The 16992-nt window shown below is 45.5% G+C and overlaps 1 protein-coding gene across 10 annotated transcripts in view; it reads left to right on the top strand.

The window, feature by feature from the left end:
- The window catches only part of Caln1 (calneuron 1), a 474698-nt gene that overhangs the window by 248377 nt on the left and 209329 nt on the right, over positions 1-16992 (top strand). For all 10 annotated transcript variants that reach the window (XM_040731664.1, XM_040731663.1, XM_040731669.1 and 7 more), the window contains one exon: positions 10198-10341. In XM_040731664.1, coding sequence (XP_040587598.1) covers positions 10198-10341 — 144 coding nt within the window. The remainder of the gene's footprint in view (positions 1-10197; positions 10342-16992) is intronic.

Consider the following 16992-nt stretch of genomic DNA (forward strand, 5'->3'; position numbering starts at 1 on the left):
TCCACCACCTCTGACACAACACTTTTTCTGTAGACTGTGCCTCCACCCTAAAGAATTCTGAGGGATCTTGGATCATTCCATTTGCTATTCTTGCCAATGGACATCTGGTCAACCTCTTTTCTTCAAGCCTGGAGGGGTTTACTCACTAACCATGTCTCCTAATGTATCTGATATATAGTAAGCAAACATCAGCTGTTTGTGGAGTAAATATCTGTGCTAATCATCTGCAAATGTTTTTTTTCTGGCCTTTCTTTGAGAAGGTAGAATCCCTTCCTAACTTTTTTATTTTTGAATATGTTTTTTAAACTTACATTTATGTTTGTGTATCTGTGTTTAGATATGTATATATGAGTGAATTGCCAGAAGAGGACGATGGATTTCCTGGACATACATATAGTTGTTAGCTACCTCTCATGGGTGGTAAGACCCAAGTTCAGATTCTCTATAAAAGCAGTATATACTCATAATCAGTGAGCCATCTCTCCTGACCCACATTATTGTTTCCTCTGAATAAAGACCTGCATGTCTGTATCTTGCATCTTCTGGGTCATAGTTACCTCTCCTAGGAACTGGATCTTGCCAATTTTGCAATTTTCAATGATGCGTATACACAAAACACATGTCTTCCATTCCTCACTTCATGCAGTGAAAACTGTCCTTCAGGGTTGGGGAGATGACTCAGAAGTGAAGGCGAGGATGTAATTATATCACTAGATCCAAGATAGATGATAAATGGGTGTTTATTGGGGGAACAATTACACAGAAAAATACAAGAACCCTGGAGCATTTCCCTGCTCTTCCTACCTGATCCGCTAACCCACCAGAAAAAAACACACCAAGCTCCCCTCTTTCCACTTCTGTTCGACTGAAACCACACCCAAAGGGGTGTGGCCACTGTTATAGGTCCACAGACCAGATGCTTACACAGAAGGCTCAGTTGAGGACCCAGGTTCAGATCCCTGACACCCATATAAAATGCTGGGTGTGGTGGCAGGCATCTATAATCCCACTGATGGACTGGGACAGAGACAGGCAGATCCACGCCACTCACTGCCAAGCCAGTCTAACCAAGTCAGTGAGCTCCAGTTCAGTCAGAGACCCTGTGTAAATTAAACAGGATGGGATGAAACTGAAGAAGACGTCTGACATTGACTTCTGTCATCTGTGTACACACACGTACAAATAAATACACATCCACGTACACACTACAGACATGCGCACACATGAACATATAAACAACTCCTTCAGCACACACACACACATATGTGTACACACACAAATGAAAACTCACATTCTTTCTAAGGATGCAAAAAATGAATTGACTTTTGCATCCTGTGGGAATCGCACCAGGAAATTGGTTGTTCATTACTAACGTCAAGTTGCAAATTGGTGCTGTAAATGGCAGCTTGGCTCACAAAGTCAGGGTGTTAGCAATGACAGTCCCAATGGCTGGTGTCTGACCTTCTTCCGAGTCTGTCTTTCCTGTGACAGGTGGACCTTTGTCCTTGTCTCTGCCTCACCTGGCAGTATCTTTATGAAGATCTCATAGACCCAATGCAGAATTTTGCAAGAATGCTGAATCAGAATACACAGGTCTCAGTGCTAGTCATGGGTAATGTGAAATACTTTTGTTAGTATGTATGAGCTGTATATACCAATGGGCTATAACGTCTTCATATACATGTCTAATGCGTTTTGATCATATTTACCCCACATTGCCCTTTTCCACCCCACTCCAACTCCTGTTGATTCTTTTCCTTCCTCTCCCCAACCACTCCTCCCTCCTACCTTCATGCAATATGGGATCCAGCAAGTTTCATTAGGGTTGCTTAGAGACTTGTGGGGTGGGGGTGGGATTGTTTACTAGAACACAGTCATGGTAACTGGCTAGACCACTGAAGAACTTGTCGCTCCCTCCTCCTGAAACTATTATATGCCTGCAAATCCTTAGTGGAGCAGAACCTTATGCCTCCTCTAGCTACTGTAAGCCATCTATAAATCCTCAGAGAGGAGCGGGGCATTGTAAGCCCCTCCTCTAAGCCACCATGGATTCTCTATAAATCCTCAGGGAGGGGAGGAGCCTTGTAAGTCCTCCCTCCTCCACAATAGGACAGTTTTAAAGAAAGAATGATTGCAAAACAAGAAGTCAGTCTCTTTGGCTGTATAGCAAGATCCTTTCTATCAAAGGTCCTTTGGGCTCAAGACTATGAACATTGCTCTAAGGCAGAGAAGCCACCTAGATCCCCATGGGAACATAGACTTGGCTTCTGGACAGTTCCACAGGCAGTGATTGGATTCCTTCTCTCAGGAAACCTGTCTTATTGTGCATTCTTTTATATTTCCTGTGCCAGTGGGACAGCATGATATTGAAATTGGGATTGGATGGGTGTTGCCTGAATCTTTGAGAAGCCAATGAACAGAGACAGGAATTGAAATCTATGAATTGAGTTTTATTCAGACAGTCAGCAAGCTGAGAAGACATTACCACCCCAAAAGACTGTGTTCTGTCTCATCATCTTACCATTGGTTGTTAATGTAGCTAGTGGACTCAGGGATAGTCTTCCAGTATTACTTCTGCTGATGTGGTGACACCTGACAAAAATGACTTATGGCTCATAGTGCCAGGTTGTAGTCCATCGTTGTGGGGCAGTCAAGGCAGGAACTTGAAACAGTCTGTCATACTCACAATGAAGAGCAGAGACAGATGCGTGCATGCTTGCATAATGCTCAGCTGGTTTCTCTACTCTTATATAGTCCAGCATCCAAAACCAGGGATGGTGCCAGCCATTTTCAGGCTGTTGACATATCTCTTGGCCAACTTGATCTCAATAATCCCTCACTGAGAATTCTTCCCCGGTGATTCTAGGTTGTGTCAAGTTGGCAATTCTAAACACTAACCATCATGGCAAGTCATTCCACAGTTTAGTCTTTCCCCTCTGGTCTTGTTTGACCATCTTGTCTCTAAGATTCATGTTATTGGTGCTTTTTTTCCTTACCGCCCTCTCTTTCTGTGTAGCAGGGGCTTGGTAAACACTGAGGCTACTGAATCTCCCATTTCCCTTGAAAATCATGCCTATCAAAAGGTAACTCAGAACAAACAAATGGTGTGTATTTGCTGGGCTCCTTGCAGCATTAACATGCACATTTCATTCTACAACACAAAGTACAGATATACTCTTCATAATGTGAATTATAAAGTGCCCCATCTTTCTCTGTGATGGTTACTTCTAATTATCACCTTGATACAACCTAGCATTCTCTAGGAAATCTGGGAAGGGAGTCTCATGAAAGATTGCCTAAATAAGGTTGGCCTGTAGGGGTAGGTCTGTGCAGTATTGTCTTGATTCTGTTAACTGATGTGTGAAAAAAGTGCCCATTGTGGGCAGCATCATTCCCTAGGTTTGTATCCTGGACTGTAAATGTAGAGACAGGGCTAAGCATAAGTAAACACTCATGTAGTCATTGCTCTCTCTCTTCTTGACTGTGGATGTAATGTCACTGGTATTGCAAGAGCCCGCTGCCGTGACCTCCCTGCAGTAATGGACTGCAGCCTGGAATTGCATGCTAAAACAAATCATTCTCCTCTAAGTTGTTTTGTGTGTGTGGGAGGGTCAGGATGTTTTATCAGAACAACAGAAATGAAACAAGAACAGTCCCCATCACCATCACAGACACCACTCTGCAGCTTATGAAGGCATCTTAGAGTTGCTGGGTTTTCATTGAGCCCAAGCATATGTTCAAGACTCGAAGGGAATCAAAGATGCCAGCACAACAGGCTCACCTAACTCTGAGGCACAAGCAGTGGCAACCCCTCTCAACACACACACACACACACACACACACACACACACACACACACACACACACACACCCCACCACCACCACCACCACCACCGCCACTGCCACCACCAAAGGAGGAACATTAGTAAAAAGCACATGCTCGCGGCTTATTCCCCAAATGCTGGAGTTGTGGTCCCCACTCTGCATGGAAGGAAAAGTAGAGCCAGCACCCACTGGTGCTGTGAGCCAGACACAAAGGGGTCCCGTCTGCGCTAATGTCTCTGCCTGTTTTACGAGCAGCATTCCATACCATGCTCTGTAATAAGAATAAAAAGAGGCGTACTTTACCTGTCTCTTCCAGTCTGGCTTGCTTCAGCCCGGAAAGATTGAATTTCCAGGAGCTCTATGATGGGATTCTAGCTTTGTGTTCTGTTCTCCCCTCATTTCTTGGCTCAGAGGAGCCAAGAAATGGAGTCAGGACAGGGTATCTTTATGCAGTTATTACCACAGATTGTCAGTGCCTGGGCCCCGAAAGTCCCCCTAATAAACCATGTCCAGCCAACAGTCTAATTAAAGGTACCATTAATGGTTACAAACAGAAAAGGGATATTTTTTAATATAATAGCCCCACTGGGAGGAGGTCAGAAGGGGTCCAGTGACCCTAGAAGCCCAACTTCAGGATCGTGACATGAGGTTTAGATTTAAAGAGAGGGTATGCATATAGCAGGGTGTGATCCCATCCATTACCGACCCCTCATTTTCTAGGTTTCCTGCACGGTGGTCTGATAAACAGTCAGAACTACCTGGCCCCAGGACCCCAGCTTTTCCTTTCCGAAGCATGAGATCCTGCAGAAAGTCCACTGTTCCAATAATCTGGTAACTGAAGGGAGCGGTGCGGTGCTACTTTGGAAATGTTTCTCTCCTGCTAAGATGGTTTTAGTATCAGACAAGGACAGCATTGACCTAGTGACCTCTGGAAACAGACCCACCCCTCACAGGGGTGTTCATTCTTGTCTGTTCAATGTTAAGGATCCAGGCTGAAGTTCACAGTGATAGCTGGGGCATGTAGAGAGCCCCCAGGAGCAACGTGGGGCTCTGCAACAGACAGCGTCATAAATATGAAATGTACCCCCAGATGGCGGTGCTATTTGTGGAAGTTCTGGAAACTTTAGGAAGTGGGACCTAGTTAGAAGATGTAGGTCACTGGGGGCAGGGCGTTGGTTCTGGGATCCTAGTGGGGATATTATGCCTGGCCCCTTTGTGGCTCCCTCTCTGCTTCCTGGTTAATTGAGAGGTGAAGAACTTTCCTCTGTTACACCCTCCTGCCACCGTGGTTTCCCCCCAAGTAATATGGGTTCAAGTGATCATAGGTTGAACCCTGTGAAACGAGGAGCCCAAACAAATCCTATAGCCCCAAAGTCTTTGGATCATAGTGATGACAAACTTTACTAATATGGAAGGTATACTAGGTACTTTTCTTATTTCAAAATAGCCCAATAAATAGTAACTCAATGGTGGAAGGGTTTATTTCTGGTCACATTATGATGGTGCAGCCCATCTGATAGGGAAGGCATGGTGGCAGGAGCGTGAGGCAGCTGGTCATACAGCATCCACAGTCAATGTGGATGGAGGCACAGAGGAGGGATGCTGGCACTCAGCTCACTTTCTCCTTTCTATCCAGTCAAGGACCCCGACCCACGGAATTATGCCACCAACAGTGTACAGTGATGCCCCCTACTTCAATTAACTCGATCTAGAAACATCCCCCAGGACAAGCCCAGAGATATATATATAGAGCCTAGATGATTCTAGACACTGTCAAGTGACAATATTAACCATCACATAAGGGAACTACCCTGTTTGGTGCTAACAGCATCCTCAAAGAATGTGAAAAATTATCAATGATGTGATGTGGAGAGGATCCCCTGGGAAGGAATATTCCAGAGAAACAGGTTCAATGGGCAACTGTTTATCCATAATTCCAGCTATGAGCCCTGTCAGCATCTCACATTTTCTTCCGGTCTATGGACTATTCTGTCACCAAGTTAAAAATGTCACCACTAAGACAGGAAAGAGATTACACTTATCCCACTGTCCTAGTTAGCTTTAACTATCAACTTGACACAGTTTGGAGTCATTTGATTAGAAAGTTTCAACATAAGAATTGCCTAGATGAGATTGGTCTATGGTCATGTCTGTGGAGGCACTGTCTTGATTGTTCATTAATGTAGGAGGGCTCAGCCCACTGTGGGTGACACCATTCCCTGGGCAGTGGCCCCAAGCTGTATAAGAAAATCTAGATAACCCTAAGCCTGAGAGTGAGCTAGCGAGCAACATTCCTTCATGGCTTCTACTTCTAGTTCCCGTTTGAGTTCCTGCCCTGACGTGCTTCAGTGGTGGACTGTGACCTGGAAGTGTTGGCAAATTAGTCCTTTCCTCCCCTAAGTTGCTTTTGACCAAAGAGTTTGATCACAGCAACAGAAGGAAAACTAGAACATCCACTTTTTCAGCTGGGGTCTGGAGCAGCTGTCTTGAAACACTTGAGGAGATTCTGCCTGTGTATCCTGCCATCTCCAGAGTCTGGAGTCAAACTGTATGAGGTGCTGGTGTTCCTCACTGTCTCTGCTGTGACCAAGTTTTTTTTTCCTTTTTTCAGGATATGTGGGACCGGGTAGGAAAACTTGAGAGACTTGGATATGTTGTGCTGATGGGAAAGGACTAAAAATAAAAATGCAGACAAAGAATTTGGATTTGATTGAAAACTTGTTTTTATTCTATCCATGGAAGGGGAGGCTAGAGGGGAGGGCAGATTAATAAGGTATGTAAGAGAACACCAGCTTCCCGTCCTCTCGAAGTCTTTAATGATGTTTATGGATCTACAGAAGGGGGTTGGTAGTAGCTGTAGGGGCCTCATAGCCATCCCAGCTCATTTTACACAGGAGCAAATTGAGACCTCTGGTTTTGGCTGCCGACATAATTAGCTACTAAGCCTGGCCAGGAGCCTGGAGTCATTGCTCACAGGCTGCGTTTCTCTCTGCTGGACCTACGTGTGTTTGCAGAAAGCATTCCACAAGATGAGCTATTGTTACTAAATGATTAAAAATTACTAAGAATACATGATTCTTATTTTTTAAGATTCATTTTTAAATATATACACATATATATATATATATATACATATCTGTATGTCTATGAGTATAGGTGCCCTTGGAGCCCAGGGGAAGACATTGGATGTCCTGGAATCCTGGAGTCCTGGAGTCCTGGAGCTAGAGTTATAGGTGACAGTCATCATACTTGGTGCTGGGAGTTGAACTTGGGTCCTCTTGCAAGAATAGCAAGCAGTCTTAACCCTGGAACCCTCTTTCCAGCCCCAAACTTTTATTTTTAATTTAATCCCATTTAGTTTTATTTAGTGTGCATGGTGTTTTTCTTGCATGTGTATCTGCGCACCACTTGTATGCCTGGTGCCCACAGAGGTCAAAAGAAGGTATCAGATCCCTTGGAGCTGGAATAGCAAACAGCTGTAAGCTTCCATGTGGATACTGGGACTTGAACCCAGGTCCTCTGTAGGAATAGCTAGTGCTCTTAACCACTGAGCCATCTCTCCAGCTTCCCAGTCCTATATTTAATCTGTTGAGACTGATGCATTTGCAGTAGTCTGCGAGCTCTCTATCTAGCGCTGGGGCATGGTGGATGCCGTGTGAGAGGGGTGAATGGCTTACTGAAGTTAGCAGATTGAGAGACAGGCATAGCTGTGGCGGGCAAAGACGTTTTTTCTGGAATCTATGTCCGCTGCCTGGTTTTAACTCAACCCTACACAACCTCTATACAGTAGAATCATTTGGGAAGAGTCTTGGTGAGGGCTCATCTAGATTGCATTGCCCGGTGGGCATGTCTGTGGGGGGACTGTTAATTGTCAACTGATGGTTCATTGTTAATTGATGTGGGAAGACGCAGCCTGTTGTGGGCGGCGCCATTTCATGGGCTGGACCCTGAGCTATGAAAGAAAGCCATGAAAGCCAGCTGAGCATGGCTAGCAGGCAGGTAGCGTGGTGCATCTGTTTCTCTCTGCTCTTGACTATGGATCTCTTCATCTTGACTTCACTGAAGTGGTGGACTTTGACCTGAAACAGTGACCCCAAGCAAACCCTTCCTCCCTTAGGTGGCTTTTGCTCAGGGTATTTTGTGACAGCAACAGAAATGGAATTAGAAGTGGCATCAAAGGGCGACTGTGTCTTTGGTGAGGAAGGAGGGAAGGAAGTTGCTTGCAGAAGAATTTCAGGATGGAAGAGTACAATCACCTGGGAAACAGCCCCAGGGATGCCAGGGCCTAATCCCCTGGAATTCCAAACCCTCCTCGGAAAGAATTCTTGCATGTGATCGAATTAAGACTCTTGAAATGTGAGATTGTCTTGGACGATCTGGGTGGTCCCCAAATCCAATGCAAAGGTTCAGATAAGGAGGAGTGGGTTGGTGGGAATATAAACTGTTGCAGACACTGTGGAAATCAATATGGAGGACCCTCCGCAAATGAAAGACAACAGTTGGGGAGATGGCCCAGTGGTTAAGGACACATAGGTACTTCCGGAAGACCTAACTTTGGTTGCCAGTGGCCACGTTAGGTAGCTCACAGCTGCCTGTCAGTCCAGCTCAAGACGATCGGGTGCTCCTTCTGGTTCCCATGCCTCCTGCCCTCACGCGCACGCACATATTCCTCCCACCCCACATATTCATAACTTACCTTATGACCTGGGTATTGCCCAAAGGAATGAAAATCTGAGTCTGCGTACCCGCACAGTTGAACCCGCACAGTTGTGGTTGTTGTTGCACAGTCACAGGAGCTTGAATCCTGACCCAGTCTCTGTGTACTTCTACAAACGCTAAAGGGAATGTAGTACGTGTAAACGGCACAGCGCTGTGCTGCCTTAGCGGAGAAGTGAGTTACGTGTTTGGAGGGAGCCGAAGGTTAAGCTGAGTGAAGTACGTGGGACTGAGAAAGACACGTTTCGTGGCCCCGGGTGCTCATGTTTGTGGGGCCGGTACTGCTTACCATTGAGCCTGCTCTGCAGCCTCCCCCACGCTGCCTTTATTGGAGCAACTCCAAGCTGCTGCGGATCCAGTGTCCTTCTGAAACACAGCATGGACCTACTGTCTTTAAACTCTGATCGCAAATGCCTCATGCCTTGCGGGGGAGGGGGCACGATAGGAAATGTTCACTCAACCTAGGACTGGCTTTGGGGGCTCTGGGGGGGGCAGGTATAACCCAGAGTAGAGAGTTGGGGAGACTTCCTGCCATGCAAAATGAGCCTTAATGATAACAGAGCCAAGTTCTTTTCCAGACCAGGGAGAAAGTGATTAAAGTTCCTTCGAACCTCCGTGGCATTCGTATTGAGCTGTGGCTGTTTATAGTCATAAAACAACTGCAGATTAGAGGGATGAAATAGAAACAGTGGGATTCTCGCCTCCTGTCCTCCGAGGTTATTAAACCCTGCATGTTGCCAGCAGCAGCAGGGGGACTCTCACACACTTTCCCCCTGACCCTGTCATTTCTGCAAAGCTCACACAGCCTCTCCCTTCAATGAAGCAATTTTCTGCTAGGGTCCCCACCTGACTGCGCCTACTGCAGTGTGTACAGATTTTTAGGGCCATCTGCCTCTTGCTTCTCCTTTTCTCTCTCCATCCTTTCATTTCCCCTCTCTTTCTTTTCATGTTTCATTTTGTAATTGTGTGTGTGTGTGCGTGTGTGTGTGTGTGTGTGTGTGTGTGTGTGTGTGTGTGTGTGTGTATGTGTATGTTCATGGGGGGGACATTTACAGGCCAGGGACTGATTTTGGGGTTCTTCCTCAGCCATTTCTCTACCTTACCTATTTGTGACAGCATCACACACAGCTCAGTCTAGCCTCTACCTTACCATGTGGTCGAGGATATCCTTGACCATCTGATCCTCCTGCCTCCACTTTCCTTCTGATGGCTGAGATTACTACTGGGTATCACTATGTCCAGTGTATGCAGGGCTGGGGATGGAGCCCTGTGGATCCATGCGTGTCAGGCTGGCACCCTATCAGCTCAGCCTCGCTATTGCTGGAGTTTCTTTCCAGCCTGGTCCTGCCTAGCCCTTTCCCCCAAATAAACACAGGGATGCTATATTAATTATAAAATTGTTGGCCGATGGCTAGGCCTTCTTCCTGCATGGCCAATCAGTGTTTTATTCGTCAACCAATAAGAGAAACATATATACAGAAGGATGTCCCCCATCACCTCACTACTACACTCTTACTTAAATTGTTTCTCTCATGTGTCTAGTGACAGCAGCAAGCCTCCTACTGGTACAGCCAGTCACTACCTGTTAGTCACCCATGGTTTGAATGAAATGAAGCAGCCACATGACTGTGGACTTTCTCTGCTTTTTCCTTGCAGAAATCCGAGAAGCCTTTCGTGTTCTGGACAGAGATGGGAATGGCTTCATATCCAAGCAGGAGCTGGGTATGGCCATGCGCTCTTTGGGGTACATGCCGAGTGAGGTGGAGCTGGCTATCATCATGCAGCGTCTGGACATGGACGGTGAGACCTGCTTTGTACCACCAAGCTACTCCCCCTCTCCCCCTCCACGCACCTCATTCCCTGGGCTTGGGATATATACAATCTCCTGCTTGAGTCCCAGCTCAGTTTACATGTTAGAAATAGAAACTTGAACTTGATCTGGGTTTGTCCAGCAGGTCCATGTGAGCAGGGATGGCTTTGGGACAGTTACAGGGTTTGTTCAACAGGACCATGTGAGCAGGGATGGTTTAGGGACAGTTACAGGAATAGATAAGTGAAACTGATTTGGTTTGTGGAGCAATTAGACTCCCCTTTCCTTTTCCTCCCATTTTAGTCTATTGATTTATTATTTATTTTATTTATTTATTATTGTTTATTATTCTATTGATTATTTGGGGGCGGTGAAGAGCTCAGTGGTTAAGAACAAATGCTCTTCCACTCACTGGGATTCTGTTTCCAGCACCCATGTTGGATGGCTCACCACCATCTATCACCCTTGCTCCAGGATGATCTGACATCTCTGGCTTCTGTCAGAAGATACACTAATGTATACACACACATACACACACACACACACACACACACACAGAGGGAGGGAGAGAGAGGGAGAGAGACTTATAAAGGATATAAATCTTACCATACCATCTTCATGCATGTGGTGTTCATATGTGTATGTTTGTGTGTGTGTATGTACATGTGTACATGTGTATGTGTATATGTGCATGTATGTGTGCATGTGTGTGGAGGCCTCAGGATGATGTTTGGAATCATCTTTGATTGCTCTTGTTTCTTGTTCACTGAGGCAAGGTCTGTGAATCAAACACAGAGCCCCTAATTTACGTAGCCTAGCAAGCCACGTGCTGTGGGAATCCCATCTTCACCTTCTGGGTCTAGAATTACAGACCACAGCACCCATGCATATTATGTGTGGGTCCTGGGGATTCAAACTGATGCTCGTGCTCGGGTGGCAAGCACTTAACCACTGACCCACCTCTCTGTCCCCTACCTCCCTTTTTTAAAGCAGGTTGTGTGTGTTTGCACATATGTATACGTGGTTTTGCACTGTGAGAATGTGAGCACACTTGAGCATGTATGTGTAGAGATCAGAGGTCAATCTTGAGCCATTCTTGAGGCACCACTCACCATCATCTTTGAGACAGGATCTTTCATTAGGACTCATGATTCACGACTGGAGACCATTTCCCCTCCTGTCTCCACTCCTCGGTGCTGGGATTACAAAGATGCGCTTCTATGCCTACTTCTTTTTTAACGTTCATTCTAGTGATCTGTACTCTGGTTCTCATGCTTACAAGGCAAGTAACTTATTGACTAAGGTGTCCTCCCAGTCCCCGAACCCCTGCTCCACACATGGGGCATAGCTCTCACCACAATTTACAGGCAGCAAAGCGGGTAGGAGATTCTCTGTTCTCCAGCAGTTGCTACTGCTGGTATAATGTTGGGGAGGTGCCTTGTAAATCTTGTTGGGTTTCAGGAACTTCCTGAGACTTGTAAGTCCCTCCAGATAGGAATGTTTCAATTAGGGGGAAATAGCTAGAGAACAGCACCATAAGCCAGATAAAAAAGACAGTCCAGGTTCATCATCCCATCTATTTTGGAGGTTGAGGAAGGGTGATTTCAGAGTCATAGTTTGCTTTGTGGAAGAGCAAGCTGTCCCATAGCAGGTGACACTGTTTGGTGAGGTTATTGAGTCTTTAGTAGGTGTAGCCTTTCTGGAAGAAGTCCACCACCGGGGATCTGCTTTGAAAGCTGATAGCCTCGCTCCATTTCCAGTTCGCTCTGCTTCCTGTTTGTGGCTCAAGATACGACCCATCTGCTTCCTGCTCCCATACTATGCCTGTCGGCTGCCATGTCTTCCCACCCCGATAGGCTCTTATCCCTTTGATCCATAAGCCCAAACAAACCGTTTCAAGGGTCACTTTTGTTCACAGTGTCTCATCCCAGCAAAAGACAAGTTACGAAGGCACCTGCCCTTCACGCTCCCTCCTGCTTTGAGTTCCCTCCCCGACTCTCCTCAGGGACGGACTGTGACCTGATAGCGTAAGATGGAACAAACCATTTCCTTCCCTGAAACTGCTTTTGATCAGAGTGGTTTGTTTGTGTTTTTAATCACAGCAACATAAAAGAAACCAGAACAATCCGGTAGGGGACTACTTGCTTGGTGTACAGGCCGGTTCCTGTTCCCCGGCATGATGCGACAATGGAGACCATCTGGTGAATCAAGGGCAGCTGTGGACCGTGATTTTTTTGTTGTTGTTGTTGTTCAGCACAGAGCTGCTGTATTGGGGGCATGCATTGTCTAAACTGTCTCTGATGGATGATGACTCACTGGGTCTCTGCAGGCCTGATGCGACGGTGCCTTCTACTGCAGAGAGACAGTTCTGTAATGCTGGGGCAGAAAGCCTGCAGCCCAAACCTCTCTTCCATTTGCTCCCATTTAGTTTTCTACTAAATATTTTTTATTTTAATTTTTGTGTTTTTTTTTCTTTCCTGGTATATCTCTAGCTTGCTTCACGTTCCTGGTGATCCCTTATGCCTCTGGAATCATGGGATTGCGGGTGACACAACAATGAACCTGCCTTATTAAAAAGTGAATGGACATCCCTGTTTATAGATCTTAGAAGGTGTTGCTGTTTTTTATTCTAGAAATTTCTTGGAGTTAGAGAGATGGCTTAGTGGTTAAGAATCCCTGCTGCTCTTGCCAAGGTCCTGAGTTTGGTTCCTAGCACCCACACTGGGCAGCTATAACCACCTGTCACTCATGTGCACATATCTCCATACAGACAAAAACATACACATAATGAAAATCTTTAAATAATACTTTGGGAGGGGTCTTTTTTTTGGCAGAGTCTTGCTCTGATCACCAGATAATCTTGAACTCAGGGTAGTTCTGCTACTTCAGCCTATTAAGTGCTAGAATTATATGAGTACACCAACATACTCTGCCTTGGTAAACATTTTAACCAATACCTCTGTTTATGAAACTAAGATGGTTTTATTGGTTTTTAATTTTTTTAACTTTGTTTTGAGACAAGGTCTTTGCCCTAGGATTGTGGAAGTCACCAAATTTGGAAAGGTGTGTGTGTGTGTGTGTGTGTGTGTGTGTGTGTGTGCATGCACGCATGTGTGCATATGTGTTTGTGTGACTTATTGACATGAATGAATACCTGAGAAAAGCAACTGAAGGAATGAAGAATTTATTTTGACTTTGGCTCACAATCCACCATGGTGGGGACGCTGTGGTGAAAGAAACACAAGGCATCCACAGTCAAGAAGCAGAGAGGGATGGATGCTGGTGTTCAGCTTGCCTTCTCTTTTCCTTTCAGTCCAGGACCCAGCCTGCGGCATGGTGCCACCTACATTTAGGATATGTCTTCCTGCCTTGGTCAACAGAATCTAGAAACTCCCTCTTAGTCACGCTCAGCAGTGTGTCTCCTAGATGATTCTAGATCCTATGAGGTTGACCACAAAGACTAACTGTTGGGGAAGTCTTATGTCAATAAAGCAATGTTGAGCCAATAGGGAACCAAGATAGGAGGGACTAGGAGTCCAGGAGGACTCTGGGAAGGAGAAACACAGGAGAGTCAAGATGTAACGCCATGGGGTAGGAAGCCCGGAACTATTCTCCGGTAAGAGACATACTTAGATTATCAATTATGGGGTAATTACTTAAGTCAGAGCTAGCTAGTAAGAAACAAGCAAGGCCAACAGCTTCATAATGAATATAGCCTCCTGTGTGTTTATTTGGGACTGATGCGGCTCTAGAACCAAGCTGGCGGGAAGGCTTCTCTCAAAGAAAAAGTTTCTCGTTACAACTAACCATCCCACGTAAGGGACCAATGCTACATTAATTGCTAGATTCCAGCCCACAGAGCGTTTTCACGATATTGAAGACCCTGACCGATTGCATAAGGGCTGGAGCCCCATAGGACCCTGTGTGGGACACTCTTTGGGGACCTCGGGAAGGCACGCTCAGGCATTTGTTCCATCTGCTGTATAAGAGATTCTGGGCTTCTACCAGTTTAGTAGTCGCTTGTCACAATCATATGAATTCTGCTGGCAGAACATTGACACAAATATTTAGAGGATTTCCACCAGTTTATTGAACCAGAGACTGATTTAACCAGTTAGTTCACAGGGACCAACCAGGTAAAAATGCTTTTGATTTTATTTGGTTTAATTTCATTTAATTTTGGGCTGTGGTACTTTTAGAGACAGAGTCTTCCTCTGAATGTCAGGCTATCCTGGAACTCACTCTGTAACCCAGGCTGTTCTAGAACTTGCAGTCTTCCTGCATGACTCTCCCAAAGGCTGCCATCATGTCTAGCCTACATTGATTTACTTTTAACGGCTTATTTCATATTTTTTTATCTATGTGTGTGTGCTGGTGCCCATGGAGGTCAAATGAGGGTTGTCCAATCCACTAGAGGTGGGTGTGAGCTACCCTGTGGGTGCTGGAAACCGATCCCCAGGTCCTCAGCAAGAGCATCAAATGCTCTTAGCCACCAAGTCATCTCTCTATTATTACTTTAATAGAGTATCTTATTTATTTTTTGACAGTGTCATACATAAGACATACGCATGCTGCCTCCTGCCTTCCAACTCCCCAGACAGCCTCTAACTTGCCACCCTCCTCCCTTCATGCCCTTTTTTCTCTCCCCCAGAGTCCAAGCAGTGCTTCCTGTGGGATTGTTGGCCTATGTTGTTGGCTATATCTTATGCAAGTAGCTACATTAACTTAGTTTTAAGTCACGGATGTTCTTAAAAATTCATTTTTTTCTGGAAAAAAATGTACTCCTAACTATATAAAAATAAGGACTAATGTGAAAAGAGTAAAGTTGGAAAAAATGCCCAGTTGGAGGGGGAAATGTGTGTCTTTAAGTATTTTATTACTAAGACTGGGACAGGAAGTTTGTGGGCTGCCAAGTTCTGGAGAAGGATGGATTGACTGTTCTCTTAATGAGTCCCTTTGAGCCAATCTGCTTTTAAGAAATTAGAATGTAGTTTTATTTTCTTCCCTCCTTAATTCTGGACCTAAGTAACCACCATAGCAATTTGGTCCCAGGTTGACTCTAATTAAGTTCCTCTTTGAGATGCAGCATGTGGAATGGCAGATATTTTTATGGGGATGATGCCAAAAGATATATAAAAAGTAAGTAAAATAAAAGAGGGCTGGGGAGGTATTTGAGTCACTAATGCACTTGCCTAAAATCCAGTGGCATTTGTGTTTGCAGGATAAACACTAATTGGTCCTGATTTACTAATTGCTCATATTTTAGCTAAAAAATTGTGACTTTAAAGGGGCTGGGATGAGAGATCAGTAAGCAAGCGGGAGCACCTGAGTTTAATCATGGGAACCTAATAATGAAATGAAACAAAACCAAATTGTAATCCCAGTGCTGGGGACACAGAGACAGGTGGGTCCCTGGGGCTCACTGGCCTGTCAGCCTAGCCTGCTTGGATGAGTCCAGCAGGAGATCCTGTTTCCGAAGGAAAGAAGGGAGGAAGGAGGGAAGGAAGGAAGGAAGGAAGGAAGAAAGAAAAGAGAAAGGAAGGAAGATAAGATGGATGGTATTTGAGCAACAACTGAGGTTGTCTTCTGGACACACACGCACACACAGACACAGAGACACACACACAGACACACACACACACACAGACAAAAGTGGGTGTTTGGAGAGGGCCTAGGTTTTCATAGTGTAACGTGATCACATCTCTCCGGCTCTAGGCCCTGGCATCTAAGACAGAAGGAAATATGGACATGATTAAGAGGAAATCTGCACCCCCCCACTCTCGCCATCTTTTTCTGGGGTGCCTGCTGATTTGCACGACAGTGAGGTCATGCCTTGAGCACGAGGCCTCATTGGAACTGACTGAGCTGGTCGGTGCATGCCAAATCCTCACATATGGTTTTCATCAAGGGCTCCCAGGCAGCAAGGTGCCTAGCTGGCTGCTTTCGAACAGTAGCCTCTTTGGATAGAGAAACTTGTTGGATGTCTTCCACACAGGCTCAGCCAGACAGTCCCAGAGGGAAGAATGGAAGACCGGCAGGAGGGTCTGGAATTACTCTTCTGGTCTATAGCCACTTGGCTGTCAGTACTGAGACTGAAGTGTGTATGTGTGTGTGTGTGTACATGTGTGCACGTGTCTGATATGTTCTAAACTATTATTTATAATTGAACAAAAACTCAAAGCTTTTGTTTATTGGCCATAGCTTTCTTTGGCTTTTTACTAGAAATGTTCTTTCTTGGACCCTGGACTCAACTCCCGGTTTTCACCTTGTGACGGATTATTTTGACTGTCAAGTTGATTGCATTTTAAAAAATGTCTAGGGGTGGGTGGGGGGTTTCTCAGTCAGTGAAGTGCTTGCTTCACAAGCATGGTGATACTGGTCCGATCCTCAGAAGCCACAATAAGAAGCCAGGCATGGAAGCATGTACTTGTAATATGAATACTGTGGAGGCAGAGGCAGGTGGATTCCTGGAGTCCCCTGGCCAACTAGCCTAGTCTCAGATGGGCAAGTTTCAGCAAAAGTGAGAGACTCTGCCTCAAAACAGGCAGACTGACGGAGGGACAGATGGTTATACACTCATCCACCTCCCTCCAACAACAAAAAGCCAGCCAATGTGAATGGCTTCCTGCAGAACAACACTG

This window comes from Mesocricetus auratus, unplaced genomic scaffold (genome assembly GCF_017639785.1).
Source record: "Mesocricetus auratus isolate SY011 unplaced genomic scaffold, BCM_Maur_2.0 Super-Scaffold_100025, whole genome shotgun sequence".
NCBI classification, from domain to species: Eukaryota; Metazoa; Chordata; class Mammalia; order Rodentia; family Cricetidae; genus Mesocricetus; species Mesocricetus auratus.